Source organism: Struthio camelus, chromosome 6 (genome assembly GCF_040807025.1).
Source record: "Struthio camelus isolate bStrCam1 chromosome 6, bStrCam1.hap1, whole genome shotgun sequence".
NCBI classification, from domain to species: Eukaryota; Metazoa; Chordata; class Aves; order Struthioniformes; family Struthionidae; genus Struthio; species Struthio camelus.
Window position 1 is genome coordinate 4,544,727 of NC_090947.1, and position 27,321 is coordinate 4,572,047.

At 42.6% G+C, this 27,321-nt stretch overlaps 1 protein-coding gene across 15 annotated transcripts in view; it reads left to right on the plus strand.

Annotated features, from left to right (window-relative positions):
• Positions 1–27,321, plus strand: part of LOC104151161 (leucine-rich repeat flightless-interacting protein 1) — a 108,843-nt gene that overhangs the window by 38,121 nt on the left and 43,401 nt on the right. For 5 of the 15 annotated variants that reach the window (XM_068947816.1, XM_068947815.1, XM_068947818.1 and 2 more), the window contains exon 2: positions 15,199–15,285. In XM_068947816.1, the coding sequence (XP_068803917.1) occupies positions 15,199–15,285 (87 nt within the window). Of the gene's footprint in view, positions 1–6,640; positions 6,874–15,198; positions 15,286–22,301; positions 22,320–26,376; positions 26,425–27,321 lie in introns of those variants that run through there. The other 10 variants (XM_068947811.1, XM_068947812.1, XM_068947813.1 and 7 more) reach the window with 5 other exon arrangements.

The window sequence follows — 27,321 nt, forward strand, 5'->3', positions numbered from 1 at the left end:
AACTCATCTCTTGTAGTCTGAGATTTTAAAGTTACGTGGATTTTATTATTATTATGTAAAGGATAACTTAATTGGTCATGGAGTTATTAGCCTATGGGGGAACTATTCTTAAATCTGTGTCTTCTAAGATGGAAAAATCACGCAACTTTTCACATACCCATATTTCAAACTTCAGAAGCTTTTCAGTAGTAGTAGCAAGGCACTAATGTATTTGATCTGAAAATATTCATGATCAAGTGGTGTTGCTTTTGAACTTGGAAGTTAAATGAATTCCTGGAGCTGAACGATGAATATGCCATGCACACTGCCGAGGAGGCTTAGACCCTCCCTGCTAGCATGGCTTCAGTCTGCCCGGTTTCGGTGTGGCTGAGAAACACTTAGGCCTTTCAGCAGTTTCCTTCCTCCCCTTGCTGTGTCACGCTCTAGCCTGGGTAGAAAATAAGCTGTTGATACTGGCAGTATGTTTTGGTGATGAAAACCGAACATTGTTTTCCTAAGAAGTATTTGGTTGTGTGTATGTGAGTTCATTGCCTTGGTTACCGTTTACAAGGAGGTTTTGTTAACTTTGCCAACAGAGCTGCAAGGATGCCAGGATGCCCATAGCAGACAGTAATGATGAAGCAAGATGCATGCATAGTTTTTTCTGTCTTCATGACCTCAGAAGGGTGTTACTCGGTAGTGGATTTTTTTTTCTTTTATAGACAGTCTTGAAAATCGGAAGAGTGAGATTATGAACTTTAAAAAAAAAAAAAAAAAAAAAAAAAAGGTTTGAGTTGCCCAATTTTTTTTCTAGTGTGGATTTTCCAGCCTTTTTCCTCCACGAAATGAGACTTGCATGGTCTGTTTGCAATGTTGGGAGTAAATGTCATATAGAGGGATGTTACTAAAATTCTGAGAGGTGCTATTTAAAGACAATAAGGGAAATATTAGAATTTCGATTTTTAAGATGCAAAGGAAGTAAGGAAAATGTGGACAGGTTTATTTTGTTTATCCTAGTATTAAAGCAGAGATGCTTTTCATCTGCATAAATATGTTGAAAAGTGAATTTTCCAATGGATGTGCACATTTTATGTGCATTCAAAGTCTTAGGAAAATAGAACTGAGATGCAATTCTTAAACTATTATGGGACTCAAAGTAATGAATCATGACCTTGCATCAGTACTATTAATATAGGCTGAGTGGAAACTATTTGTCCTACGAGTTTCAGTGCAATGCAACTGATGTTTTTTTAGGATATTACAAAGCTGTATCTCACAGCCAAACTATATATCATGACAAAGAAATGGATGATAATATAAATATTTTTCTGGAGTGATGAGTTATGTATGCAGGTGATGAATAGAAGCCACCTTGCAACACTGTCCTGCTTAAAAACTAGTCCTGGGGGTGGGCAAGCTGGAGCCGCTGTGCTGTATGTTGCGTATTTTATCTTTTCAGGGTGTATGTTTGTCTCTAGAAGATTGGCCTATTTTATTCCTGCTTGAAGTCCTCCTTCCTTGTCTCTTGAGAAACTAGCTGTGGCACAACACACCCTGAAGACAAGAGTACTGGGTTGGGTGTGACCTGTGTTGAAGGCCAGGCTTCCCTGGCATGTGTTTGCATTAGCAGTGATTGTCACATGCCTTAAAGACGATTGTATGTTCCTTCTGTCTTCTCTTTCCCTTCTGACGCAAACTCCTTTGTAAGGTTAGGTAAGGGGGTGTTTCAAGGCACTTCTTGCCTGAGAGTTTGATTTCCAGGATTTGGGCCCGTGTTTGTGTCTGAAAGTGTTGCGCTGTGTGTGTGAGCATGCTTGTTTGCAAAGGGGAGGTGTGCTCTCCAAAGAGAGAGATAAGGAGTCTGTGTCATCAGAACCTGAGCTGCTGTCCTAGGCACCAGCGTTTTTTGTTGTTTGCTTTTCCTAGTACCTCAGGTGAAGTTGCAGTTAATCTACCAGGTTTCTGAAAGCGTCAGCTGGTTTTTTTCAGCTTATGAATTCTTGGGCTGCGCAAGAGATGTCTTTTTTTACTGAATTCTCTCCTGTTACCTTTTTTCATATGTTCAGATCAGCATTGTAGTACATGTAATGCGTATTTTCATTGTGAGTGTTCTTCCTGCTTAAATGTCTTCCTCGTGCTATGTCTAATGTCAGTCTTGTTCCAAATGGGGAATGGAGAGACATATGTGCAATGAACTGAAGTCATGCTACTTAGCAGAGCCTCAAATCTTCTGATTATCTTTCCAACTGCAGGGGAGGTATGACTAGAGCGATGCTTCATTTTTGAAGAAATTCATAGGTAAACTAATACCCATTTTTAGACAGTGTTCTCTAGCTGCTCTGAGAGTAATTCCCTTCTGTCCGACTCCCGGCCCTTCAAACTGCTGCTCTCAGCTTAATGACGCTAAATAGCTTTGGCTAGCAATCAAGTAAAATGCCGACACTGAGCATCACTGGCTTCCTCGGTTGTGGTTCAGCTCATCTAGTTGCAGAACCATATGCACTTGCTTTTCCTTTAGCTGTGTCTAAGGAATTCAGCGGAGTGTCAAGTGTCAGGAGGAAGGAGAGATTAGGAAGAGAGCGTATATGCGGGTGCAGAGAAATCTGTTAGGACCTGTTTGCAAATGCAAGCAGAAAGGGCCTGGCTTCTCATCAAATCAGTTCAGACACACTTAAGTGTGTGTTTTGAATGCTGTCAGCTCTGTGTTACTAAAAAATGGAAGGTCACTAGTAGTAAAAAGACACGCTACTCATGATCCTTGAGTTTTGTATTCAAGAGTATGTTGCACACTTGCGTGTTTTAATTGAGCACGAGGTATGAAACACTCCTCAGTTAAACAAAATAAAACAAACATCTTGGGTTCTATATTGATTTGGAAAATAATTTTTTAAAAGGGGGAGTTCGGGTAACTTGGGCTTTGTATAGAGAGTATTCGCATCTCTAACGTATCTTCTTCACACCAAGTAGTACAAAAACTGTACAGATTTGCCAGTAAATGCGGGGTGGGGGGGTTAACTTTCATTAACCAAGCAAACTGTAATAAACTACCTGTGCTAAACCAAGATGAAAATATGCAGACCCTTTCATACTGGGTTCATTATGAAGATGCTTCAACTTTACATGACTTGCATCAATTTCCTCTCCTACCCTGTTAAAACTTCTACATATAAGGAAAGGTACATTTTTCTATTGAAGACTATAACTTCAGTGCCCGACTGGTCCCTGGCCTACCTTGAGGTAAACTGCCATAATCCAGAAGTGCGTTTGCCATAGCTGATTGGGACTTTGGGATTCCTGCGTTTCCTGTTTCTGTTTACTGCACCAAAGTGAGATGCTGAGCACTCTCCGGGAGTTACGGAATAACTTCACTTGGACGTAAGGACGCTTACAAAAGAAAACACTTGAGGGTTTTGAGCGCTTGAAGGACTTGCTCTGTGTTTCGCTACAGCAGAGTGGGCGGGAGTATCAACCCAGAGCCAGAATTCACCTGCCTTTAATGCCCATCCCCAGACAAGCCAGCTAGTTCAGGTAGAAAGCACCACTCCAGGACACTCCAAGGCATGAGGGCTTAGGCTGAGAGTGGAAAGAGAGCGAGGAGCAAGACTTCAGCAGGAGCCTGAGGCACCCGTCTTCTACGTTAGGTGTTTTAGGCTTCGTGAAGACCTCTAATGTTTGTTGTTCCTTCAGCTATTCTAAATTTTTGCTGTCCTTTGCTCTTGTGGAAGGAGGATAAGGCAACTGTTGCAGATTAGGAACTTTATCAGCCTTAAATAAAGGGCTAGCTAGGACTGTGTTTTAAAACATCTGAATAGGAAAACATTTCCTCCCTAATTGTACTTCATTGGCTTGGTTTCTTCCTCTAATATGTCCTAAACTGATACCAGAAACAGATATTCATTAAACATAGGTTTAAATTACAGGTGTTTTGTCTGCTCTGAATCTTGGCTAGATATGAAGTATGACTGTTAGTACGCTAGCTAAATTACCTTGGGCAGTTGTGTTTGTCTTTGCTGGTCATTCAAGTATTTTACCATGTAGGCATACCCATAACATATGCTAGCTAGCACATGTTTACCAAGAAGAAATTGAATACAAGGCCATAGTATATCTTTGGATCTCTGGTTATCATCTTTCAGAGTAGCTTAAGTCTGATTTTGTAATTAAAAAAAAAAAAAACAAACCTTTGAGGCATGTAATTGATTAGGAAATCAAGTCTTTCCCCTTCACAGGAACATAATTTTTTTTTCTAGATGTTTCAGTTTATATTTTCATACATACATCTAAGGGGATTTCAGACCATTCAGTTCAGAAATCTATTTTAAAGCAAAGCTGAATCCTTTACCCTGGAATGAAGGAAAACACAAATTAAGAGAAAAGATACCTTCTGGGTTTGGTTTCTTCTAGTAATGAGGGGGTAGAGTTTTACTTTAATGGCGTTGCAGCAAAAACTCACCAAATGCGGGTTATGTCAGCCAAGGAGTTCATGGATTCATCTGTTAAATCTGAGGCTCCAGATTTTTATATAACAGAAGGACCAAGAGAAGATTATTTGAATTTTAAGAGTGACTGGATGATAAGCTCAGTTGGTGATTTTTGGAGCCTGATCAAAGGGTGGAGACTTTTCTGCAAAACTGACAACCTGTTTTCTAGATGCAAAGCCACCCCTTGCTTAGGTAGGTGTTCCCCCAGGGACCATGAAGCGAATGATACATCCCTAACGCATCTTGTTTAAAGGAAGCATGTCTGGCTTTTCCAGGAACAATGGGACGTGGCTGGGGTTTGGAGACTGCCACCGCATCCAGCTGAAGTATTACTCTGTGAACGTAAAATAGTGCCAGTGCTTCAAAATTAGCTAAAATATTGTCAGCAGCATGGCAGACATCATGGGAACAGTGTGCGCTGCCAAGGTGAAGACCTGGATTCTTGAACTTGGCCTGGCAGCTCACGGAAAAACTGAGCGCAGCTGCGGGGTGGAGGCTTTGCGCGGCTCCCCGGCCTTTGTTGGCCAACCAGGAAAGCGCGCAGGGCTCAGTTGCTAGGTAGCAACCTGTTTTGCTCCTCTCTGCAACCTAAGAAAAAACGGTGCCAGGAAGAGATGACTGATAGTGCTTGCTATTGTTGCTGCTGCAAAATTTCAATGGCTTAACTGAGCTATTTAAGCCTCTGTGCGGTGGATGGTTTCCTCCCTGTGCTGATGGCTTCCTCCTTGGGCTCTTGGCTTTGCGGGGTGGGGGATGGGGGGGTTGGTTTGTGCACTTCAGGTGAAATCTTGAGGTGAAATCAGATGGATTCAGGAGTTGTCACTAATTTCTATGGAGTCAAGACTTCTGCTCTGACTATGTATTAGCTTGTTCTTAGGTAGATCTTGGGGTGTTGTCCCGTTTGGCCAGCCCGCACTGAGGCGTGTATATGTGACATCTTAAAACACTCATGCACTCTAATCCTTCTGATTTTTCTCTTAGTGTATTTAACTAATTCTGGAGAGGTGAGAGTCTCAGCCAGTTTGCCACAAGAGACTTCTTGCAATGCAGGAATCCCTTCTTTTTTCCCCCCACTCAGTGTTGCAGTTCTGCAGTACTTTGAGACCTGGATTAGATGCTTTGTTTCCTGGCCTTTTCCTTTGCGCCAGTTTTTTGTCACTGAGGATGTAACTGTTATTTCTTGAAGAACAAAACCAATACTGACACATCCAGGTTTGATCACTTGTTCTAAGCTCAGATCTATGCAACTCCAGGCACCATATTGAAATAATGGCAACAAATTAACAGCAGTTTAGAGGTTTATTTCTGAGATGCAAATGCCGGTTGTGTGAATACCTACAAACATCTGTTCAAGTGTTGCTGAACGTTATCTTCCAGTACACTCGGAGAAGTGGCTTGGATATTGTACCTGGCAGGTGGGCATATACTAGGTAGAGAATTGTGCGGCTGTTGCTAGTGTTGTTTTTCTCCCTCCGGTACAGAAAGAAAGGTGTGAGTCTAGAAAGCTTTGAAGCCAGTCTCAAAATTGCTTTCTCGGATATGAACTGTTTAAGAGAAATTCATTGCTGCTATGCTAATAATGACATGAGAAGCTACTTCCCAAAACCAGCATGGGTCTGGTATTGATTTTTAGAATAACAACTAATGGAAGCAGTAGCAAGTCTGCTAAATAACCGTAGAAAGAAAAGGATTAAACGTGCTCAGTTCTACTGCTGTTTGTGTGTGTGTGTGAGAGAGATCTTAAAGATGATAATGCAAAGGCTGATTGCGTGCATACATATGAGCATCTGCTCAGAAGCTGATAGCTTAAACCTGCAGGTAATGGGTGGAAATGTTGGTAATGCAAACAGGAAAATTTGAACAGATCTGTTACTGGCTATTGCTTGCATGTGCAGTGCTTAGAGAAGAGCCACAAATCTGGCTGCGTGCGTGGCCACATGCAGCATCTCTAAGAGATGCCCCTTGGCTGCCTCGGAGCTGCCGTCGCTCGCAGACGGGGTGCTGCGAGCCTGAGTCCTGGTGCGTGTTCCCTAGGTGCATGGAAGTGAGCTGGAGCAAACGAGAGTGGTTAGAAACTTGTCAGGAACTGCAAGCTTTGCTGGAGAAAGTCTGCTTATCTGGACTTTTTCTGGGCGGGAGACAGGGCGGCCGAGCTGTGTCACCTGCGGCATGACCACTCCCCCAGCCTCGCTGAGCTGCCTCCCACTCGGGAGAAAAGCCCATGAGTGTCTTAACGTGCGGACGAGTGCGAACAGTTGGACCGGAACGGTTTTCCTGGGATGCTAAGCAAAGGAAAGCAGAAATCTAGCAGTTAGTGACACGGCTCATTTTTTTGTTTCCTTTCTCGTGCGAAGGGCAGGCTGCAGCCATGCAGGCGGAAGCGGACTGCTTGAGCCCAGAAGCGCAGAAACTGGTAAGGCGAGGGGAGGGAGGCGGGAGCGATCTGCTGCTCCAGAGCTCCTCTTGCTTGCCCCATCTTCAGAAGTTAAAACAGTGATTGATCGTGGAAACGTTTGTATTAACCTCGTGCTTCCCTGGCTGTGCAGTCTTTCATCAGGTCTCATGATGTTTAGTTAAGTCATGCCCTCGGTTGTGTACATTTGCCGTGAATTTGCATGTGTGAAATATAAAGATTTATTTTTTTCCCCTGAATAGGGACAGTGTCTTTAGTTCCCCCTATGTATTTTTCCGATCCACTTTATAGAAGTCCTTGAAAGACAGCCCGTAGCGCTTGTGTGTGCTAAAGTGCTTGAGTATTTATCAAACTGCTACGCTCTGCTGTATTTTTTCGCTGCGCGTTGTACAGCTGGACATGCCTTTGCAGCCTGACTTCAAAAGTAAGGGTTGTAGGCACGTCGTGTGTGCGGCAGTTCTGACTTTGGTGGGCGTTTTTAGTTTTGTGTAGTTTGTTTTGGAATATTTGGAACGGTCTGAGAATTTAGTTTCATTTTGGACGTAGTGCTTAATTTACAGCAGCTCGGCACTGGTGGTATTAGCAAAATATTACTGCTGTCGCTGACTGACAGTTGCATAAAGTAGCTAAATTCTTCAAAATGCTTGCAAGCCTCTCAGACCTCCCTTTAAAAACGAGATAATAAAATCTAAACTACTTACTACGCCATTTGGCATGGGAGCGGACATGCCAGCTGAATTTGTTTCGTGTTTTCTAAGCAGAAGTTTCGAAACAGCGCATCCATAAAGCTGTAACGGATGGATTACTCGGCTGCTGACGTGAGCTGTCACTCTCCCGCTTTGCCGTTGTCACCCTGTGAATGAGATGGAAGCTGTCAGACCAGCCCGTAATGGGCTTGTCTGTCTAAATCGTGACACTGGTGCATGCTTATTAGAAGGGAATCCTTACCTTTATAGGTAGAAAAGTCGTAGGTTAACTTTCGTGTACGTGCTGCCCTTTGACGTCGTATGCGTCTAGGAGAGAGGTGAGAGCTATGCAGGATGTGGACTGACCGATGCCCGCGTGATTCATGGGCAGATTGCCCTATGAGCAAGTGGTGCAAAGTGTGCTTATTCCTCAGTAAGGGCAGGTCTCTTTATTTTCCGTGATGTTTATGAAGCATTATAAACTGAGTTAACCTGTAGCCTTGCTAACTCCTTAGCAATAGGTTGTTAGTCTTATTCCCTGGATAACCTTAAATATTTCTTCTACCATTAGAATAAATAACTATGAAATACTTCTGAATCTGTCTTTCAGGAAACTTAATACCCTTAAAAATCCAAACAAAGTAAACTTCATAGCGTTTGGCAATATTCATGACTGACAGAGTGGCTTTAAATGCATCTTAATTTCAAGATATTTTAAAAACTGCTTAACAATTTTTTTTTTTTTTTAAAACTCTGTGCCTGAGTTGAAACAGCTTGCTATCTGTGAGGTGCTTGTTTTCCTCCTGTGTTTGTTTCATGAGACTCCGATGCAAAAAACATTGGCTGGTGTAAATAGGCTAGTCTGACCTCTAAACATCAATGTCGCTGATAGACCATCTTGTTTCACTGCCGAGGAGCGCAGGACAACTCCCCTCAGTCTCCTGGTACTCGCTGATGTAAATTGGCCATTTTCACATGGAAACAAGATAGAGAAAAGCCGAGTGATTTGTTAGTAGCTTTTCGTGACAGAGGCGTTGGCCTGCTGGGTCATAGGAATACTGCAAATCAGGCGCTGCTTGTTTAAAGAAGTTTTAAACTGGTAACGAGTACAACAAACGTTATCAGATTTCTTTTGGCTGACGAAGGGTAACTTAAGGAAGTGGAACGAAGACTAGCTTAACACTTGAGGAAAAAGCCTTTTCGTGCAGGCTATGGATTGGGACAATGTCGGTCATGGAAAAATTACGCTTACACCAAAAGTGAGTTGCCAGCCGCATCTTAAGCGTATTGGCAACAAGTTTAAATTGGTGTGAGAATAGTTCTCAGAGAATTGCAGTTTGCAGGTATAATTTAGTTGGGCAGGCGTGTCTCTTAATCGTTGTGATAATGCAAGCAGAGGGCTTTCTGAGCATGGCTTGCATCGGCAAAATATCGTTTCAGTCCTCCACAAAAAACGGGTGATTACTACTTTTCACTATTAGTCTTAGAAGCCGGTTACTTTGACTACATCTTGCATTAAGGGGTACTACTTAGAGATTGAAAACTCACAAATACAGCTATGTCAAGGTAGTCATTTCTCGCCGCTCAAAAAAAAGCAGCCTAATTTCCTGCCTTTGTTGGCTGTTTCTTGGGGCTTCCAGTTTAACAATGAACTCTTGGACGTTTCGGGGAGGAAAAGCTCTGCGAATGCACACCTTCAGGATGTGTGTCACCTAGTCAAGGCACCTCAATAATTCTCTCATCAACAGGATAATTAATGTGCGGCTTCCCCGTGCTCAGAGAGGACGCTGTGCTCTGGGCCAGGAAATCCTGATTTCCGTATTCTTTGTCTATTATACGTCGGCCCCAGCAATGTTGGCTCTGGGTGCAAACAGGCCTTGCTTGTGCTTGATGAAGGGTATTTAAAAAGGGTGGGTGGGGGAGTAACTCCTGAGTGACTGTAGAGATCCTTCTTCCATTTCTCCCTGCTGCCCCGTATTGCAGATGGGAGGAGGAGATGCTTCTTGCCTTTTCCAGCTAACATAAAATACCTGGCTTTTTCAGATGCAGCTGTACTACAGTAATGAACCAGGTCAACGGGTGCTTAGTTTTTGCCTGTTCAGAGTTGAATTTATTTTACAAGTAAGCTGGCTATGAAACAGGGGTATTGAGTGCAGAGCTGATGGGCCAACAGAAGCAGCAAGCTTTTTATAGTGCAGCCGTGTATTTAGTTTGGGGCTCAGCGGCTACACGTTTTTCTGGGTAATTGCAGCAAATGACAAAAATGCTGCAGGGTATATGGTTTGGAGTATTTAGGCAACTTAAAGGCAACTTTTTTTCAGCTGGTGCTTGTTTCCGTGGTGTTCTCGGCAGTGCGGTTGCCTTCTCCTCTTGGTTTGCCCATGGGGCTTTGCAGAGCCTCGGTAGGATTTTTCTGTGCGATGTGCGCGATAAAGCTGAAGCTGCCAGCTCTCCTTGTCAGATGAGCAATACTTCCTAAAAGGGAAGTTACAGAAGCTTTTTAATGATTGCAGTTAGGCCTCATATTTTATTCTTATGTTTTTGCCAGTGATCTGTCACTTTTGATTGAGGCCTATATTACTCACTGAGTCGCTGCTGAATTTTAGGTGGTTTTTAGATTTCTTCATGTTTCAATTTTAGTGATAATTTTTTTTTCATTTCGAATCTTTTGAATAGTTAATTTGGCAGCCTTGAGACTTGCATTTTAGCTTTTTCAGTCTGAACTGTAAAAGTCTATATGAATTTACTGGTGGTGGTTACCTTCAGCAGCGTTGGGTCTCTTGCAGGATAAGAGTGTCTATCTGTGTCCGCCACCTCCCTTAAAGGTGACTTGGGGCTGGTCTTTGACAAGTTTATCTGCTTGCACTGGAGAAAGGCCAAATTCATTCAGGCAAAGCCTGTTTTGATTTAGTCAGTGACGAGAGAAATGTGAAATTCAAGTTGCAAGACTGTGCAAGAAATCAAGATATTTATAGCACAGAACTGTTAATGTGAAAATAGAGCCGAAGACTTCCCAAGAGCGTGGTTTGGAAGAACTCAGACGAGTTTAGTCATGCCCCTGCTTTTGAGGAAGGGCTCCTTAATAAATCCGACAGTCTTGTCTAAAAGCCTGTAGACAAAACATCGCGTTACGATTCTTCGATTGTCTGTGGCATTTGGCTTGCTGTTGTGGTACTTACTCCTCTCAGTAGAGGAGCTGTGCTTTTGTGCAGTTAAAATCTGTGTGGAACAGTTCCTATTTGACTTCTCATTTTGCTGTGGGATTTACTGGATATTTGAGTTGGTACTAGGCTTTTCGTGTGACTTCTGTAACAGCCTGCACAATTTAAAGTGCTAGATGAATCCCTCCCTGGATCGCTGTTTCCTGGAATTTCTCTGATCTCATGAGTGATACCTGGTTTGTCACCAAAGCTGCTCCTTCTAATTAAGTGACACTATCAATTAAAGCATGGTAAAACCGGGTTATGAAGAACTTGCCTTGTTCATTTAATGACCAGCCTGACTATAGCAGAGTACCTTCTTGAAGGCTCTCCAGAGGCTTGCGTGGAGCTTCAGCTGAACAGGAGTTTTAAACGTCGAGGTAAGATAATTACCTTGTGCAGCTGTGTGTCTATTTTTGCTCTTTTTCAGATAATGGCTTTCCTGGGTTCCTGTGAATTTTCTGGAGCTGTTACTTATCCCTAAGTTCTGAGGGGAGGATACATACTGTTTCTTAAATTGATGCATTTGCTCCAGAGCAGAAGTGTCAAAGTGGGAAGTATGTTGAGTAAGAATGCGTTGAAAAGTCTTTCTTAACCAGTCTCACCTGAGGAAACAGAATACGTTTTATTTGGAAATATTTGGTTCATGCTTAATCGTCATCTTAATGATATGGGTACTGCCATGTAGGTAGAGGCTGTTGCTTATTGTATTGATCGTATCGCTCCACTGAGAACTTGTTCTCCTTGCGTGTTTGTAGTCACATGTAGTCTCATTTTACTGCTGATTTGAAAACTTGTTAGGGAAGGATGACCTGTTTCTTAAAAACTAGCTTTGTCTAGCACAAAGGAGTTGGTGTCTCTGTCGGAAACCCTGATAAAAATAGTAGTGCAGGCTTCTGGATAGTACCCAGGCACTGTCCTGAGCGTGTTTAAAAATGTAACAGCCAATGTATTTGTAGCATTCAATTCAAAATACTGGACATTAAGGTAGTAACTAATAGCCACCTTCAACCTTGGAGGTTTTCAAGACCTGACTGAACAAAGCCCTGAGAAACGTGGTCTGGACTGGATGGTTGACCCTGTTTAGGGCAGGAGATTGGACTAGAGACTCCCGAAGGCCCTTCCAGCCTGAATGGTTCTGTGATTCTTTGCTTTGTTGCGTTAAAAATGAGTTATTTTAAAGTACTAATGTTCTGGATGGAGTAACGTTGTGTTGACTTCTTGCAAAGGTACCTGTATGACACGTGCTAATTGTGGAATTTGTTACCTTAAAAAGTTTAAAAGCTATTTTCAAGGATCTGGAGTGTATTGATCTCGTTTATACTTACAGATATTCAATGCTAAGGAGCCATATGGCCGTGAAAGGAAAAAGCGTACTGGTTCCAGGATGCAAACCACTGTTAGTGAAAGATACTAAGCAAAAATATATTTTTACTCTTGCATGACTTAGAGGAGTCAAAATTGACTTGACATGAGCAGGTGGAGGACTGCAAAGCTGAAACAGAGTAACTCAGAGACAGCCCTTGGGTGGGCAGGTACAAATGTGTCGCTTAGGACTGAAATGTTGTTATCATATGTAGGTAAGGTCATTTACTATGGTGTTCCACACAGAAATTTAATTTATTGCAGTTGGTAATGGTATCTAGGGAACTGGTGAGCCTTCTTTTCAAGGAGGATCTGGCAGAATTTGCAAAACATTTATTTCATTTTTCACGTTGCTTCATTGCATTGTTGTGTTTCCTCTGGAGAGCATACGGTTCTGTGACACAGCTAGAAAGCATCTGAATCTTCTGGTCCTTGTAATACAGGGAAAACAGAAGGGGTAATGTATATGTGTGTGTGTTAAGCACAGTATCTGCATATGGGCATCTAGCGCTCAACCAGTTATTGAAATTCATAAAGATATCTACAATAATTTTAGTACCCAACTAAACTTGTTTCTGTCTCTTCTGGCAGGAGGGAAATTATAAGAGAGTTATGTATTGCTCAGGTTTTTTTTGCTTATGGAGATTTCGGAGTTCTTTGTTTTCCTTATGGGAAAAATGCAGCTGCTAATTTGCATTGATGTTATTCTTGCCTTTGCCCAACTCAGTCCTGGGCTTTTTAGTGTACTCTAGCACAATTTTCAAATATATCTACAGAGGCAGGAGAGCTTACTCTTTTCCGTTTCATGCGGTTTCTTAAGATCTACCGTTTGTGTCTCAGTGTGCATAAACGCTTCTCTAAATTGTAAGAAGTCAAACATATTGTTTAAAGCTGTATCTCCTGTTCTGTGTCTCTGTGTCCCAAAAAGTACTTTAATAAGCTGGAGTCCTAGGAGCAACTTACTCTTCCGTAGAGTGCAATAGAGTGCATGCAGCAGTGCTGTAGGTTGCTGGTATTTCGTATCATACAAATCATCTCACAGCTTCCTGCGATGAATAGTGCAGAGTAGTCCTTATCCTTGTATTTACAGTGGTACCTTCTGTAAGATGGATTTACTATAGTGTTTTCCGAGGTATTTAAATTTATTTTCAGATAAACAGAACTGGCTAATGTAATAAAGTCAATCCAATGCTCACAGAAATACTGTGATTTCTTGAGCGTAGGGTAAAAAAGTCCTTTCCAAAGGACATCTTATAGCGTGTTTATACAGTGGGTGCCTTAAAAAGATTTCAAACATTGCGGGTAAATTATAATACTGCTTGGCAAGGTTTCTGACTAATATTTGTCCAGTGGCAGGGCTGTGGTATTTGGACAAACTCTCTTCCAGGTTGGCAAGTGCTGTTTAATCCACAGTCACTTAAAAATGTTTGTGATAATACGTGCCTTTTTACGTTCAAGGCTGGCCATGCCGTCACTTGGCTCTAGAAATAACAGCACTCGGAGATGACGGAAGCTGAATGTTTCCAGGCCCTGAAGTGGAGGTCTCATAGAGGTACAAGAGTGCAGGTGTATTTTGCAGTGTCTTTCCAAGGCAGAGCCAGTTATCTTGAAATTCAAACAGTGAAATAAAAAGAAATCGTCACTCTATATAAAACCAGCACAGTCGCCTTGCTCTTTCTGCCGTGGGCATTTTACCTTCTCTAGAAGGCTTTCGGTTGTTGCAAGTAATTTCTAAAGCTGAAGCCATCTGTGCTGTGAGAATTAAACTTGGTTCCTTTAAATGTATTGTATTTGCCCAGTAGGGAGCTGAAATAGCCATCAAAATGAATCTGCCTGCAAAGCAGTTAAATTTTAGGGGCGATGGAACTAAACGGAGGAGAATTTTGATAACTGAAGGACATCAATGTTGGGGGGTTGGTTTGGGATTTGTGTGTGTGTGTATGTGCAGGGGTCTTTTGGTTTGTTATGTTTGGTTTTTTCTTTTTTTTTTTGGGGGGGGGGGGGGGGTTGCAGCCTCTTTTCCTTCCAGTTTGAGCGGTGAATATACTTAGGGGAGAAAGGAACAGCATCGTTTTGCAGTTTTCCTCCTGTTTCACCATCCTGAGCTAAGGAACAAGCTGATGTTCTGATTCCCGGTGTGCTCGACCTTAATATCGTGGTAGTTTTTCCTGTTGAATTGGCTATTTCACTTACAGTAAACAGCTTTAGGAATGGAGGAGTTCGGTGCAATCCCAGAGTGACTAATTAGAGCTATTCTTAATCGCGCTGGGTGAACTGCTCTCGATCAGCGCAGTATCGAGTCTGCACTACCTTTTCGTTTTCTGTTCAACGCTTTCTGTTTTTTTTGCCTGGCATTAAAAGCAGGGTATTAAAAATGTTACTTTAAAGCATGTTTTGGCATGTCTAACCCTGTGGAAATGAGGAAGCACTGTAGATGTCACGAGAGGCCCGTTCTTGGCAGATTTCCACTGTAGCGAAGTTTGGACTTGAATAACAACGTTTGGCCGCTTCAGTCCAGCCGGTGCATTTTCTCTGGTTTCCTCCTCCATCGCCCCAGTCATTTCAGGCTTAACTGTGCGTAGTCGGGCTGAACAGCGCTGCGCGTCTAAACGCTGTGTTCGTGCGTGCACCGTGTCAGCTGCTGGGAAAAAAGGTACATAATGCGTTTGCTTTTGGTCAGATGAATTCCTCAATGGAAAGTAATATGCACTGCAAAAGGAGGAAGAAAAACAAGCAAAACCTGTCTCTCTCAATAAATAAATAAAGGTGTTTTCTCAAGACGAGTGTTTCCTTTCTCTCCATGCAAATAGTAATTAAAAAAAAAAAAACGCTGAACAAACCAATCCACAGAGCACTCTTAAACGCAGCTGCTAACTGAGGGTAGTGCCTACATGAGGGTGTATTACCTGCCTGTGAAGCATAACAAATTATGGAAGGCAGGGCCTTTACTTGCAATAGGGAATCAACTCCTACGGACCTGTTTACAGTCTTGCCGAGCCTAGTCACCTTATTTCGTGCCCTGCTTCCCGTTGAATCGTCTGGCTTTCGTTTCATTGTCGTGTTCCCCTTTGCAGGCTGAAGCGAGGCTCGCAGCGAAGCGAGCGGCGCGGGCGGAGGCACGGGAGATCCGAATGAAAGAACTTGAGAGACAGCAAAAAGAGGTATGTTCAAAGCTTTTGGGGAGGTCTTTTGACCATCTTGTTCCTTGAATGTAATCCAAGATCCTGGGACAGAGGGTCAATCTTTGTATTGCTGAAACATTAATAGTCTGCATGGAGCTAGTGTCGCTCGGTTAGTTGATTATAGGATATGAAATGGCCTGAAAGAAGAGGGACTGTGGTGATAATTTTATCTCGGTGAACCCAGTGTAATTATTCACAACGAACACAGATGGTTAGTTTGTAATCGTTGGTTTAATATTAAACTTTGAGATATGCAACTTGTATGTGCACTGGGGGGGTGCTGGGGGGGGGGGTGAGTTCCTAGCACTTCATGAGAAATCTCCTAGTGAATATGGAAGAGTCTTGGCGCTTCTGTAACTCTTTACTTGCAAATAGTTTTGCTTTGTGCCACGAAGCTGGCACTGTGGTCAGTCCTGTTCCTAAAAGTGATGATCTGCTGTTGGCAGAAGTAACGACAGAAATTGAACTTGGCAAAACCTTGCCTTTCCCAAAGTATTTGAGTTAAATCCCTAGTGTAGTCTCTCCTGTATCTTGGAATAGCTATCTGCTTTATACTATCAGCAAAATTAATGTGCCTCTGTATGTCAGTGTGTAGGATATTAGAGGCTTCCAGTGAAGGAATGAACTTCAATGATCTTAAAGACCAAAAAGGCTTGTTCTCCTGTTGCGTTTGACAAATAGGACCTGTACTAAATGTCCTTCCCTCCGCACCAAGAAACTGAGATCATCACTTGTGTTCGAGTTTTAGAAGCTGAAAGGAGTCTGAAAGAATGTAGCTACAAGCACAAGTTGGTAGAGGTGACTGAACCAGTGATGAGAACCAGAAGGGTTTAAAACTTGCTTTTGTTGATATACCTACTCTGCTGATTCATTACATGCAGAACAGGGCCAATAGCAATCCTAAGTTACTTTCTGGAAACAAAATAAATTTTGAAGGGAGGGGAAGAATAAAGGAAATTAAGGGGGAAAAATAAAAGGAAAGAATAAATATACATGTCTGATTTCAGGTGGAGAGAGAAATCCAGTTTAGCTTTTAAACAGCAAATCAGGTTCTGGGAGCAGACTAGTGCTGGTGCAGGCTGCAATACTCAGCCAGGAACAGGAGCAGTACTTGGGCAGTTTGCCCAGACTGAGCTTTGTGCTTGGAGCATCTTATCTAGTTGAGGCATGCTTGAATGTGTCTTAACACACTGTAGCCCCAGCAAGGTTAGAGGTACCTTCAAACACACCAGAAATAACAGCTGCTGGGAGCATTGCTAGCAAGTATGATGCTGGTGGAAGAGAGGGGGCTTGTTATTCTACAAATCCTTCTTGAACGGTGTTTTTTTGTAATCTAGGCCACAGTCGAAAGGCCCGGACTGCTGAAAAGCATTGGTCCTTTCGAGCTTCCTGCTGCGCCTACAGCTGGAGCGATGGGATTTGTCTAGCAGCCTTGGAAAGATCCATGGCAAACAAAAATGATGCCATAGGTATTTGGGCAGCAAACTAAATATGGGTGCCGTGGCAGCTGACAGTGGTGCCATCTAATTTTAGATGGCTTTAATGCACCTGACGACCCCTTACCTTCAGAGATTAACAACTGACGCTGCAAAGAAATTTCCACTTTCCTATTAAATGGAAATTTGGCTGTGGAAGCTAACTCTTGAAAAGATTGTGTGTGTGCTCCTGCAGATGATAATTGAAGAACTAGTGAACTGAGAATTTGGGAAGATCTTTTTGTATAAATAGGAATTGAATGGTACAAAGTGTCATTCTAAAATACCAAATTCAGTGCAAGCTAACCTGAACAAGTATTGTAATCTGTTACATAACTTCTTCCCGTGAATTATGAAATGTGGCTATACGTTTATTTAATGTTTTGCAAGCTTGGTCATCCTGAAAACTTTTCAGATACCTTAATCTCAGCCTCCAGATGCAAGGCAGAGCTAGTGAGGACGGCTGCAACGAGCTTTCCATTGCCACAAGTATCTTGCAAACGTGGAAAGAAAACCTAAGTGAAAAATATTCCAAGTAGCAATCAGTGCAAGAGATTTGGCATCTACCCCATCTTTGGAGGAGAACCTACTGTGATACTGGTGTCTGTACAGCTTGTTGCCTGCCATTTTCACTTTTCTTCGCAAACTTTTTGGAGTAATAAATAGCACATTTCACACAACTGCCATGCTGAATAACCAGGCTTTGAAGCGCTCACTTTATTGCTTCAGAAGGCTTTTTAGAGCCAGTTGCAGGAGTTAAAAAGCAATAAATAAATTTATTGCATGTGCATGTACTTGTTCATGTTTAAAGCAATGTACATGCTCTGACAGGCTGCTTGTGCAGCATGGATCACTTGAGAATATATATATTGTTGATCTAGGTTAAAAGTTTCCAGATGTTACCATTACAAGCTATAAACATGGCAGTATAGCTCTCACTGGCAGCCAAGTGGTTTAATGATTTGGATTTGGTGACTGGAAATTGTCCACCATCTAGCATTACAGAAGTTTCTTAATCCTGGGCTTCATTTTCCTCATCTTAAAATAATTGTGTAAATTTTGCATCATGAGTTTACGTATATGACTTAACTAATATTTTACTTGCTATTACAAAAGAAATTCCAGCAAAAAAAGCACAGGATGGGTGAAATTTTGGTTTTCTATCCTGTGAATATTTTTGTATGCAGCACGAGCAGTGCTTTTATTAGAAAACTATTAAAATGTCATGTTCTGTATTGTGTAGGCTATAAATGTGTGAAGACTGCACCAAAGATTAGTCACAACTGTGTAGTAAAGCTCATCAGTAAGCGGTGGGCAGTACATGATCCAGTACCAAGCGCCTCCTGTTTTGGCAGAAATTTAGTGTAGCGCACATAACTGAAAAGCACAGGAATTGCTGCATAGTTGAGTCTTTCTTTTGAAAACTGAAAATTGAATGCACCTTCAGCCACGTTATTATTCAGTTCCTTTCCTTTCAAAAGGGGCATACGATTCGGAGCTCATCACAGGCAACCGGATTGCAGATGATAGTGAGCATGCTCCAAGTGGTAGATTGAGTACATTTATTTTTGCTCTGAAATGTAAGATTATCTAAGAATTCTCATGGAAAATGTTCATGTGAAACGATGTACTGCTATAGCCGATTATTAGCAGAAATAGGAGCACTTTTGAAAGCAAACACTCTGAATTACCCTGCCAGCTGTAGAAGGCTGTTGCTGTTAGCTGTTGTTCAGCGGGATTCCAGGTGGCTTTGAGAGGTGGTACCACCTCACCACTCGGTATCGTCTCGTGGCAGGCAGCAGAAAGAAGGTAAGCATGTGCATGTGTTTGTAGGGAGAGGAGGGTAAGCAGCAGAGCACAAATAGCGGTTTATTAGGAAGGGAAGGGAGGTAAATGAATCATGTCCTCTGAAGCTCAAGAAAGGAAATGAGTGCAAGAATCGGGGTCTGTGACATGCTGATCTATGAAGATAAGGGTAATGGTCAGTCTCACTCTCTACGGCACAGGTCTTATCGAGGTATAAACATAACTACTTGAATATTTCTGGCTTCTCCTTCTATGCTGCTGCGTTGTTGTTGAAGATTGATGCACCAAAGATGTAAAGGATCAAACTGGAACTCTCTGTAGGCTTTTTAGCATCCTTCGGTGCATGGTAGGTCAGCACAGGAGAGCTCTGGTGAAGCAAACGCCAGTGTACTTCCTCCATTGAAAGGGCAATTGTAAGAGATGGTGCTTCCTGGCCCATCTCCCTACTACTGGTACCCAGCTGCTGGGAGTTATAGCAGTGATGAACCCTGCCTTTTCCCATACTGCACTGTCATGGTCTTGACTTGCAATTGCAGAGTCTTAAGGTCAGTCCATTTACTACGCACTTTACAGTTGTTTGGTACTGAGATAAATGGTTGTACAGATATTTAGTTTTAATTAATACAGCAGAGCAAATCCAGAGTTGGCTCAATTTTTGAGTAGTAAATTGCTCACTCTAGGAGTTACAAGGTAAAATGGAGAGAAAAATATTTTTTCTATGTATGGTTTTTTTTCCCCTAGAAGCTTGGCATAAAATATATTAAAGCCTTTTCTTTAAACAAAGATTTTTCAGTAATGTTTCAAGACACTTAAAAGCTGCAGCATTAGGGGTAATTGTCACGAAGGTTTTATGTAGGAGTACTTTCTGCGTGTTCTGCTGGCGAGATTTTAAATGTCTCTTCAAGAATGCACACTCAGAGACCACTGTTTAAACTGATATTAAGCCTGAAGTGAAAAGAGAATATTCTTCTCCCACTCTTTAATCTGCGGAAAAAGAGTCTAACATGCCAGTTCACCCAGCAGATGCGCTTGTACTTCTAGTTAAAGGCAAGCGCGTTGTGCTCGTCTTCCCACTTCATCTTCAATTCTGACTTTAAGAGCATAATGCAAAGAACTTCCCTTTGCTGTCTTTTAAATTCATCCTTTACGAGCCTGCTTATTTGCACATACTCCTGTTCCTCCTTTGGATTCATATTCAGAGTAAAACACGTTACCAGTATTTTCTGCAGTGGGTTTTTTCTCTGTTCTTTGAGGTTGTCCATGTAAGTGAACTAAAATCAAGTTAACGTGGGCAAAGGGCTTGCAAAAACACTCCTGATGTCCTTAAGGGCCCTGCTGATTGCGACGCAGGCCACTTTCTTCCCTTGCTTGGCCTCAGTGTCCACAAGTCTGCCCTGGCACAGCTAGCGCTGGTGGTTGTCTGAATCTGGCAGGGCCGGGAAACCAGGAGTCTAGCGCTTTGGGCAGGAGGGAAGAGACTGCTTACGAGACTTGGTGCACGCGTACCCAGGGAAGAAATTGAGTGCATGAAGCGTAGTCTGTGTCTGTCTTACGTGCCTAGTGTGAAAGTGCATAGGAAGACTCAGAGAGGGGCAGCGTTGAAGGTGTAGCTGTATTCAGTAGACTTTGAATTTCTGCCTTCTGCTGCCACCTAACTGTGCTTAACTAGCTTGTTCTGTCCAGTTTTTAAGTTATTTCTGTGCAAAACTACTTTTGTAGGGAGCTTCGTGTGGTGTAGAAACCAGGAAAGCAGTCTGCCACTAATAGAGTGGACAAAACACATTTTTTGGTGATAGCACGATACAGGAGAGTGCTGCTGAAGACATTTGCTGGCTTAGAAGTCTATTGACTCCGTTAAGCTCTTTGCAGGGGGCCATACCTGCAATAGCCATTACTGTTGAGAAGTTTATTGCTGCCGTTACATGCTGTGCAACAAGGACAGTACACTGACCAGAGAAGAAATCAAACACTTCAGAGCAGAGCTGTTGCAAAGCTTGTTAGCTAATGCTAATGGCTGATCAAAAATGCCAGTTTTTATCAAATGCTGGAAGAGTTGCCGTGGCCCACTTGGCTTTGCCAGCGCCCATCACCACCACCCGCCGTGGTGTCCGGCCCTAGACAAGGGCCGTGCTGTTATCCTAGCCACAGGCAATCAGTCCAGAGCACAAGACCTCTTCCGTCTTGCTTTGACTGTACCCAAGGGGAATACCAGCTGTGCCAAACTGTTATCTCTAAGCTGTGCAACAACTATCAGAAAGCACCTGCATGCAAATGTTTCCGGTCTGCCCCAAAACTTGCCCTTGCATATTATCCAGCCCTAGTAAGAAGCATTTGCAAACAAGCAGATTATGGATGAAACAACGGCATGGAGAAGTGAAAACTCAAAGGTAAACAGCCAGCTAGTAGCTGCCACATCTAAAATGCAGTGGTGTCTGGCTTCTGTGTATGGGTAAAAGGCACTCTGCGTGTACAAGAGAGCAGGCAAAATCAGAGTCTGCAGACACCTTGGAAGCTGCGGGAAGCTTAAATTCATTTTCCTCTTGGAGGCTTTCTTGGTGAGATAAGCGAGGTGATTAGTTGTGTGGGAATGCTGGTTTTAAATGTGGGTCTCAGTTATCCCCTGTGCGCTTGTAGGAATAGGAATGAATACTTCTGAGACGTTGAGTAGGACTCTGCAGTTGCCCTTCCCAAATCGGGGAGCCTGAATTGGTCGTAAAGGCAGGAGTGGAAAGGAGTCTGACTTATTGCTAGGAGTTAGGATCTGCGTTGGCCTGGAAGGTCCCAGAAGAGCAATGGAAAGCAAGGATCCTCCAAATCTCCCCAAACCTAGGGGGCTGACCACCCTGCCTTCTTCTGACCAGCCCAAGGGTTGCAGTCAGAGCAACCTGCTGTTCCCCCTGGGTTGCACTCCTAGAGCGGAGGGTTAGCGTCGATATTTGTTCAGCAGCAGCGCGTGTCTGGGGAGATGGGCGATAAGGCTGTGTACTGCTAAAACGGTATGAGACGGCAACAGTTTTTTAGAGGCAGCAGCGTGTTCATTAGTGTCCGCAAATGGTGCAAGGGTCACTAGAAACTATTAAAAATTGAAAAAGCAACCCGCAAAGAGCATGTTTTAATGCTGCTGCTACCACTTACGATATACGGGCACGGAAACGTTCAGAACGTTTCAGCAGGCTGGCGCTTTCCTAGGCGGTGAGAGACGGAGAGTGCCAATGCTTTCGGTGACTGCTTGGTCTGTTCAGGACAATTTCTGTCCTGCACAGAAGGAAAGATTTTTCCATAGTTAAAGCTGTTGTGCATCTACCATAACAATAAAAGCAAACTGTCGTTGCAGGTGAATATTTGGGCATCTATTACTTTTCAGGAGGGGGATGGGAAAGGCAAGTGGTCTTAGCTTACAGCAGGATTATTCTCCTGGCCGGTGTGAAGTCTTGGAAATGAAAGTTGCATGGAGCTCAAAATGCCAAGTGGGTATATAAACAGGAACGTTGCGTTTTAGCTAGCCGCGGAGGCCTGGGATGCGAATGCTGCTTTCATTTTACCTGACTTTGCAGGGGTTTTTAATGTGAATTGTTTTTTGTATTCATGTGTCACTGTATATTCTGTATAAATGACTCTTTCCCTTTATAATCGGTTTCATAATACTGCTTTGCTATTTATTCATTCATGCTAGCTTTTGTTTCCTTGTTTCTTTCCTTTCCCTTTTTCCTGTAGATCTATCAAGTTCAGAAGGTAGGGCTCGGTCTGTCTTCCTCGTTTGCATGTGTGTGGTTTTTTTTTTCCCTCCCCCCCACACTGTAAGTCCCGATAGCATTTCGGAAAAACCCTCTTAAGTAAGGAAGATGCACAGCAGGCTTTGTATTTCCATATCATTCCCCTCCTCCCCTCCCATAGTCTTGTGGGGTGGATAATAAAGGGGAGTGGGGAAGGTGACCCATGCGAAACGTGTCTAGTCAGGCACTTAATGTAATCTCTTCTGCAGACTGTCTGGCGAGGAACGAGCAAAAGAGTAATTTGGCAAACGAGGCATCGTATGAGAGCGTACGGTGACTCGGCGTGTCGTTAGGAACCGTACGGTGGTTTGCGTGGGGAAGGCCAAGGGTGCTGCCGACAGTGTTTCAGGCTGGGCGCGCATCTAACGGATGCCACCGGGAGGGGTGACGTTCAGGTGACTTTGTACGTTTAAAAAGTCCCTGGAGTAAATTGGGGATGCAATGACTTTGTACTCGTACGATAAATACACTCTATTGCCTTTCTTCCAATGAGACCTAAACGTTCAAAAATGCTTTTATGTTGTTAGATTAATACTCTCTTCCCCTCAGTTTAAAACCATGATCTCTTCTCCCCTCACCTCCCCAATTACCTGCTCACGGTTCTAAATGATAACGATGATGGTGGTATCAACAGCTGTCCTCGAGGTCACTTGCTGTGAAACAGCAGAAATTTGCAGAAAATGGTTCTTCTGTGATGTTTAGCTATTCTCTACTTTCCAGCATGTGCACTGTGTCGTACCTAGAAAGAGAATAGCTTTCGATAGGTTTTTTTGCAGGGAGGGAAGAAGCATGTTTCTTTAAGCCTGCTGTTTTGCACCTTATCGAATGATTTCCCCCCTTCCCCCCCCCCCACAAGATTTTTATTGCTTGCTGAATGATAAATGTGCTCTAAACCCAAAGCGTGTTTTGCTTTGTTCTGGCAGTCCGGTAGCCTTAACTGCATGTTTCACTAGCTTGACCTAGCAGCGTGTGCGTGTGCTTCTTGGAAATGCTGTTCTTGAGTGTATGTATATGAAGATATCTCCTGAAATCATCTGCTCTGGTATTTAATCCTGACTTTGTGAATTTGATGACAAATATATCTTACTCTTGTTTTTATTTGTGGGGGTGGCTATGTACCGAGTGAATCAAATTAACATCTTCCCACAGATCAACAGGCTTGCTATCAGTCTCCTTTATGGGAACTAATTAAAATTAATCTTCTGGTACGTATGCAGCCCCGTGGGAGACGAGGCAGTTGTTTACTTCTGGTGGTCTGGCGTGGGTGAGCAGAAATGTGGGTTAACCTCACAGCGTCCCCCAGTGAGTTTGCAAGTCTAGCAGTTTCACTGACCCTTAGCGAGCAAATCTGATCCGGAATTCTCTCTCAATGGTATTAATGTCATTAATTATTTAACTTTGATATCCCTTTTCAGGGTAAAAGAGAACTTGAGGCTGGCAGAGACATCTAACTAAAGACCAAACGAATGGATGAGCGTAATTTCCTCTCTTAACCTGTGCCTTCATTCAAAAAAAGCCTCTTTGGGAAGAAGAGAGAGTAGTTGATTAGAGGAAGAAATGGGAAGGAGTCAATTTGATAAAATATCTGATACTTCAAATGTTACCAGTGCAGTCCAAAGTGGGATGTTCTGTTTAGCTGGTTATAAATTAAAAATAGTCCCACGGCAATTGCATTTGTTAACATTTTTCTTTGGGAATATTAAGCTTGTAGCTATCTAATTTTAAACGGTGGAGGAAAAGATTTTAAGTGGAACTTAACTTGTGAAGAGGTAAAGTTTGAGAACGTGCAAGTCTTTTAAGAGATGCCCCTTATCTCTGTTTTGCAAAACTGCATTCAGAAGGCTTTGTCTGAAAGTGAAGAAAACAAAAGGAAGGAAAAAGAAGGTGCAGTGTAGTCGAAAAAATTGTTAGCATGTTTGAGTCCTTTCTACATGTGAAAAAGGACTCTCTGTTTTCATAATGTGTTTTTATTTGTTTGTTTTTTGCTTTGTTTTTTACTTAAATCGGTTTTGAGCATCAGAAAATCACATATATCTCTTTAGGGGAAAGAAAGCCTCTCATAAAGCTTTACCTGATCTGAGTGACTGTGAAGCATAATTCCCAGGTTCTGCTCTCGGGCACAATCCTGGCCAGCTGGACTGTAGTTGTAAGGATGAGGGGTCCTTGCCAGGATGCGATGTACATAACAATACATAATTTTACAGCGCAGTGGTACATGTCGTGCTCCTGCCTGGAAGTAACTGGTCTGAGCACTTGTGAGCGAACGTTTAATGCTTGGTAATACAATGCTCACTACTTTCAAGCAGGCTGAAGGGAAAAATTTCACTCGAGTGCCTTTTGTCTAGGCACTGTGTAGGGATATTAGATATACTGGAGCCCATACTGAAGTACTTTGTGGGGAAAAGGGAGGGGAATGCTTCTGTGCTCAGTTAGGGATGTGGTTAATTATCTTGCCGAGTTGTTTTCTCTTTCTTGTTCTAGAGACACGTTCACAGACTCTTTAAACCTGCCTGCACTGAATTTACTTCCCACTTTTGAATTTCCTAGGCTGAAAGCCTTGTTTCTGATGTTTTTCCGAATGCTGTGAGGTCCCTCCTTTTTCTCAAATTGACCTCAAAACTGGCAGCATTTAAAGGTACTTGTACGGTCTGGGCTGTCCAGGATGTGCATATTCTACTTCTTGACAGGCTTGCTTCTCTTCAGAGCTATTACGATGAAAATGATCTTGAGATGAAAATCATCTTGTTATTTAATGAGGAAGAAGCCTGAAGTGGGAATAACCTGATACAATATCAAAGAAAGTGCTTAGATGTTTCTTCAAGTTTATTAATAAATACTGAGTGGGGCTTTTAAGAATGCAAGTAACACAGATTACATTAATACCATTGAATGAGCGCTAAATACGGAGTATAGTTTGGAACAAGTTTCCAATTTTTGATTGTTACCTAAACGTTTTGACTGCTGATACTGCTGCCTCTTCAAGCCTCTAAGAAAACAGGCAAGTATAGTCTTGTGTTTTCTGCAGTCACATGAACCAGGCCTGAAGTGCAAAACTTAAATTGTTCTAAAATGCATATTATGCTTCCTTAAGCCAGAATTCCTTTTGCAGATTACTGTTTTTTAGCCTAGTGATATGAACCAGAATGTTATGGTTGTCATTACAAATGCAAACTTTTTGAGACTAGCTTTTAACTGCATGCTTGGGGAGGAAGAAAAGTCCTGTTAAACTTGCCAATCTCGGAACACTTTGCTGTCTGGTGGAAATGCAAGTTCAGTGGGAAGCTGCACATCTTATGCACAGAAAAGATGAATGGGGAAACAGATCAGAAGAGGCAATCTTCCAGGAAACCGTATGACATTTGGCACTGAAACGTGAAGAGCTTTCCAGTCTAGCCTGCTATGGTGAAGCACGTCCTAGAGGATCCTCCACTGTCCCCATTAGTGATACTGTACCACTGTCAAGATGGTTGAAATCTAAGCAAAAAGCAGTCCTGTGCTGTAAAAGGGAGCTTTGAGGAGTCACAAAAACAGTGAATAAGAACGCACAGACATTAGTTGTAGTTTATTCAACTTGTCTTCCCAATTTGGTAAATCTGTACGGTAAATGTGATTTGACAGCGTTTTTCATCCTGAGAGTGTTGTGTGTTCAGATGCCTTATAATGAATCTTGACTTAAATGGGTCAGGAATTCAAGACTCGTTACAGTCTTTACTCCTTTCCCCAGAGCGCTGGGGTTTTTTTTGCATTGCTGGAAAACAAAAAGCTATTTTAGTACCCCAGCCTCTCGGGTGAACGCTCCTTTCCTTTTGCTAGGAAACTTCTTGGGGCATGTGCCGCGTTCGACACGGGCTGCAGGCGACTTCTCCCATGGCACCGTGTATAGCTTCTCACTGGCGTGTTTGTCTAATCCATGTGTGTGAAACTGTGTGTTGGCTGTAACCTGGCAATGCATGTCTAAACAGTCGGTTGTTCACCTTTCTCATCTAAACTCTGTTTTTTCCCTTTTCTGTCTATAGAAATATTATGGTCTGGATACTAAATGGGGCGACATCGAGCAATGGATGGTAGGCCTTGATCAACATAGTTAAACAACTTTTACACGGTGAACTTTTGTAGTTTACCCACAAAGCAGGTGTTTTCACATAATCGGAAACGTAGATTCCAGTCTTGCTGCAAGGATACTTGCGGTCTGCATTTATATCTGAAGTGTGGGTTTTGATCAGCTTAAATACTTGCAAGGGTTTGGTTAGAGCTATCTGTCTTTACAAACCTCTGCTTCCACGTGGTCACTTGAAAATTAGATTGGAACATAGACTCGTTAAAGCCACTTAGGAGGAGTTTGCTTGATTTCTTGTGGATTTTATTATGATCTCAGTCTTTTCAAAGCCTGCCTTGAGTAAATTTTTGGGCAAGTTTTATCCATGCTTCTTCAGTTATCTTTCTGCTGGTTTGGGAGCCCTCTTCAGCTGCACTGTTACTACTACTCCGGCAATGCTCGCTTTTCTGGTAATGCAGCTTCCTTCTCGTTTGCTAAGCCACTGAAGTGGTTATCAAATATGGACTTAGCCCTTAGAAGGCTCTGACCATCTTAAGAACCACAGCATAGCACGGAAGAGTTGTTAAAGGGCTGGATTTGTTTCATTGTTAAAAAAAAAAAAAAAAATCAGCTGTTATTTAATCACAAGTTTATGTAATCGCTTACCAGTGATACCAGATGAACACTGTTGTTCCTGGGCCTCATAATCTTGCCCTACAACCTGAGTAGCGCTGTTCAGGTGCTTGCAGACGCCGAGAAAGGCAAAATGTGAACAGCTCACTTTCAGTGTGGAAGATGAATTTTGAAAGTCCCTGACTTCCTTGTGAGCCTGGATGATTACTCGGCATAACAGCTGGTTTGGTCCATGCCCTTTTGAAAGGCTGCTGCCATAGGGACCAACCGTCCACCCAAGATGCTCCGTTCT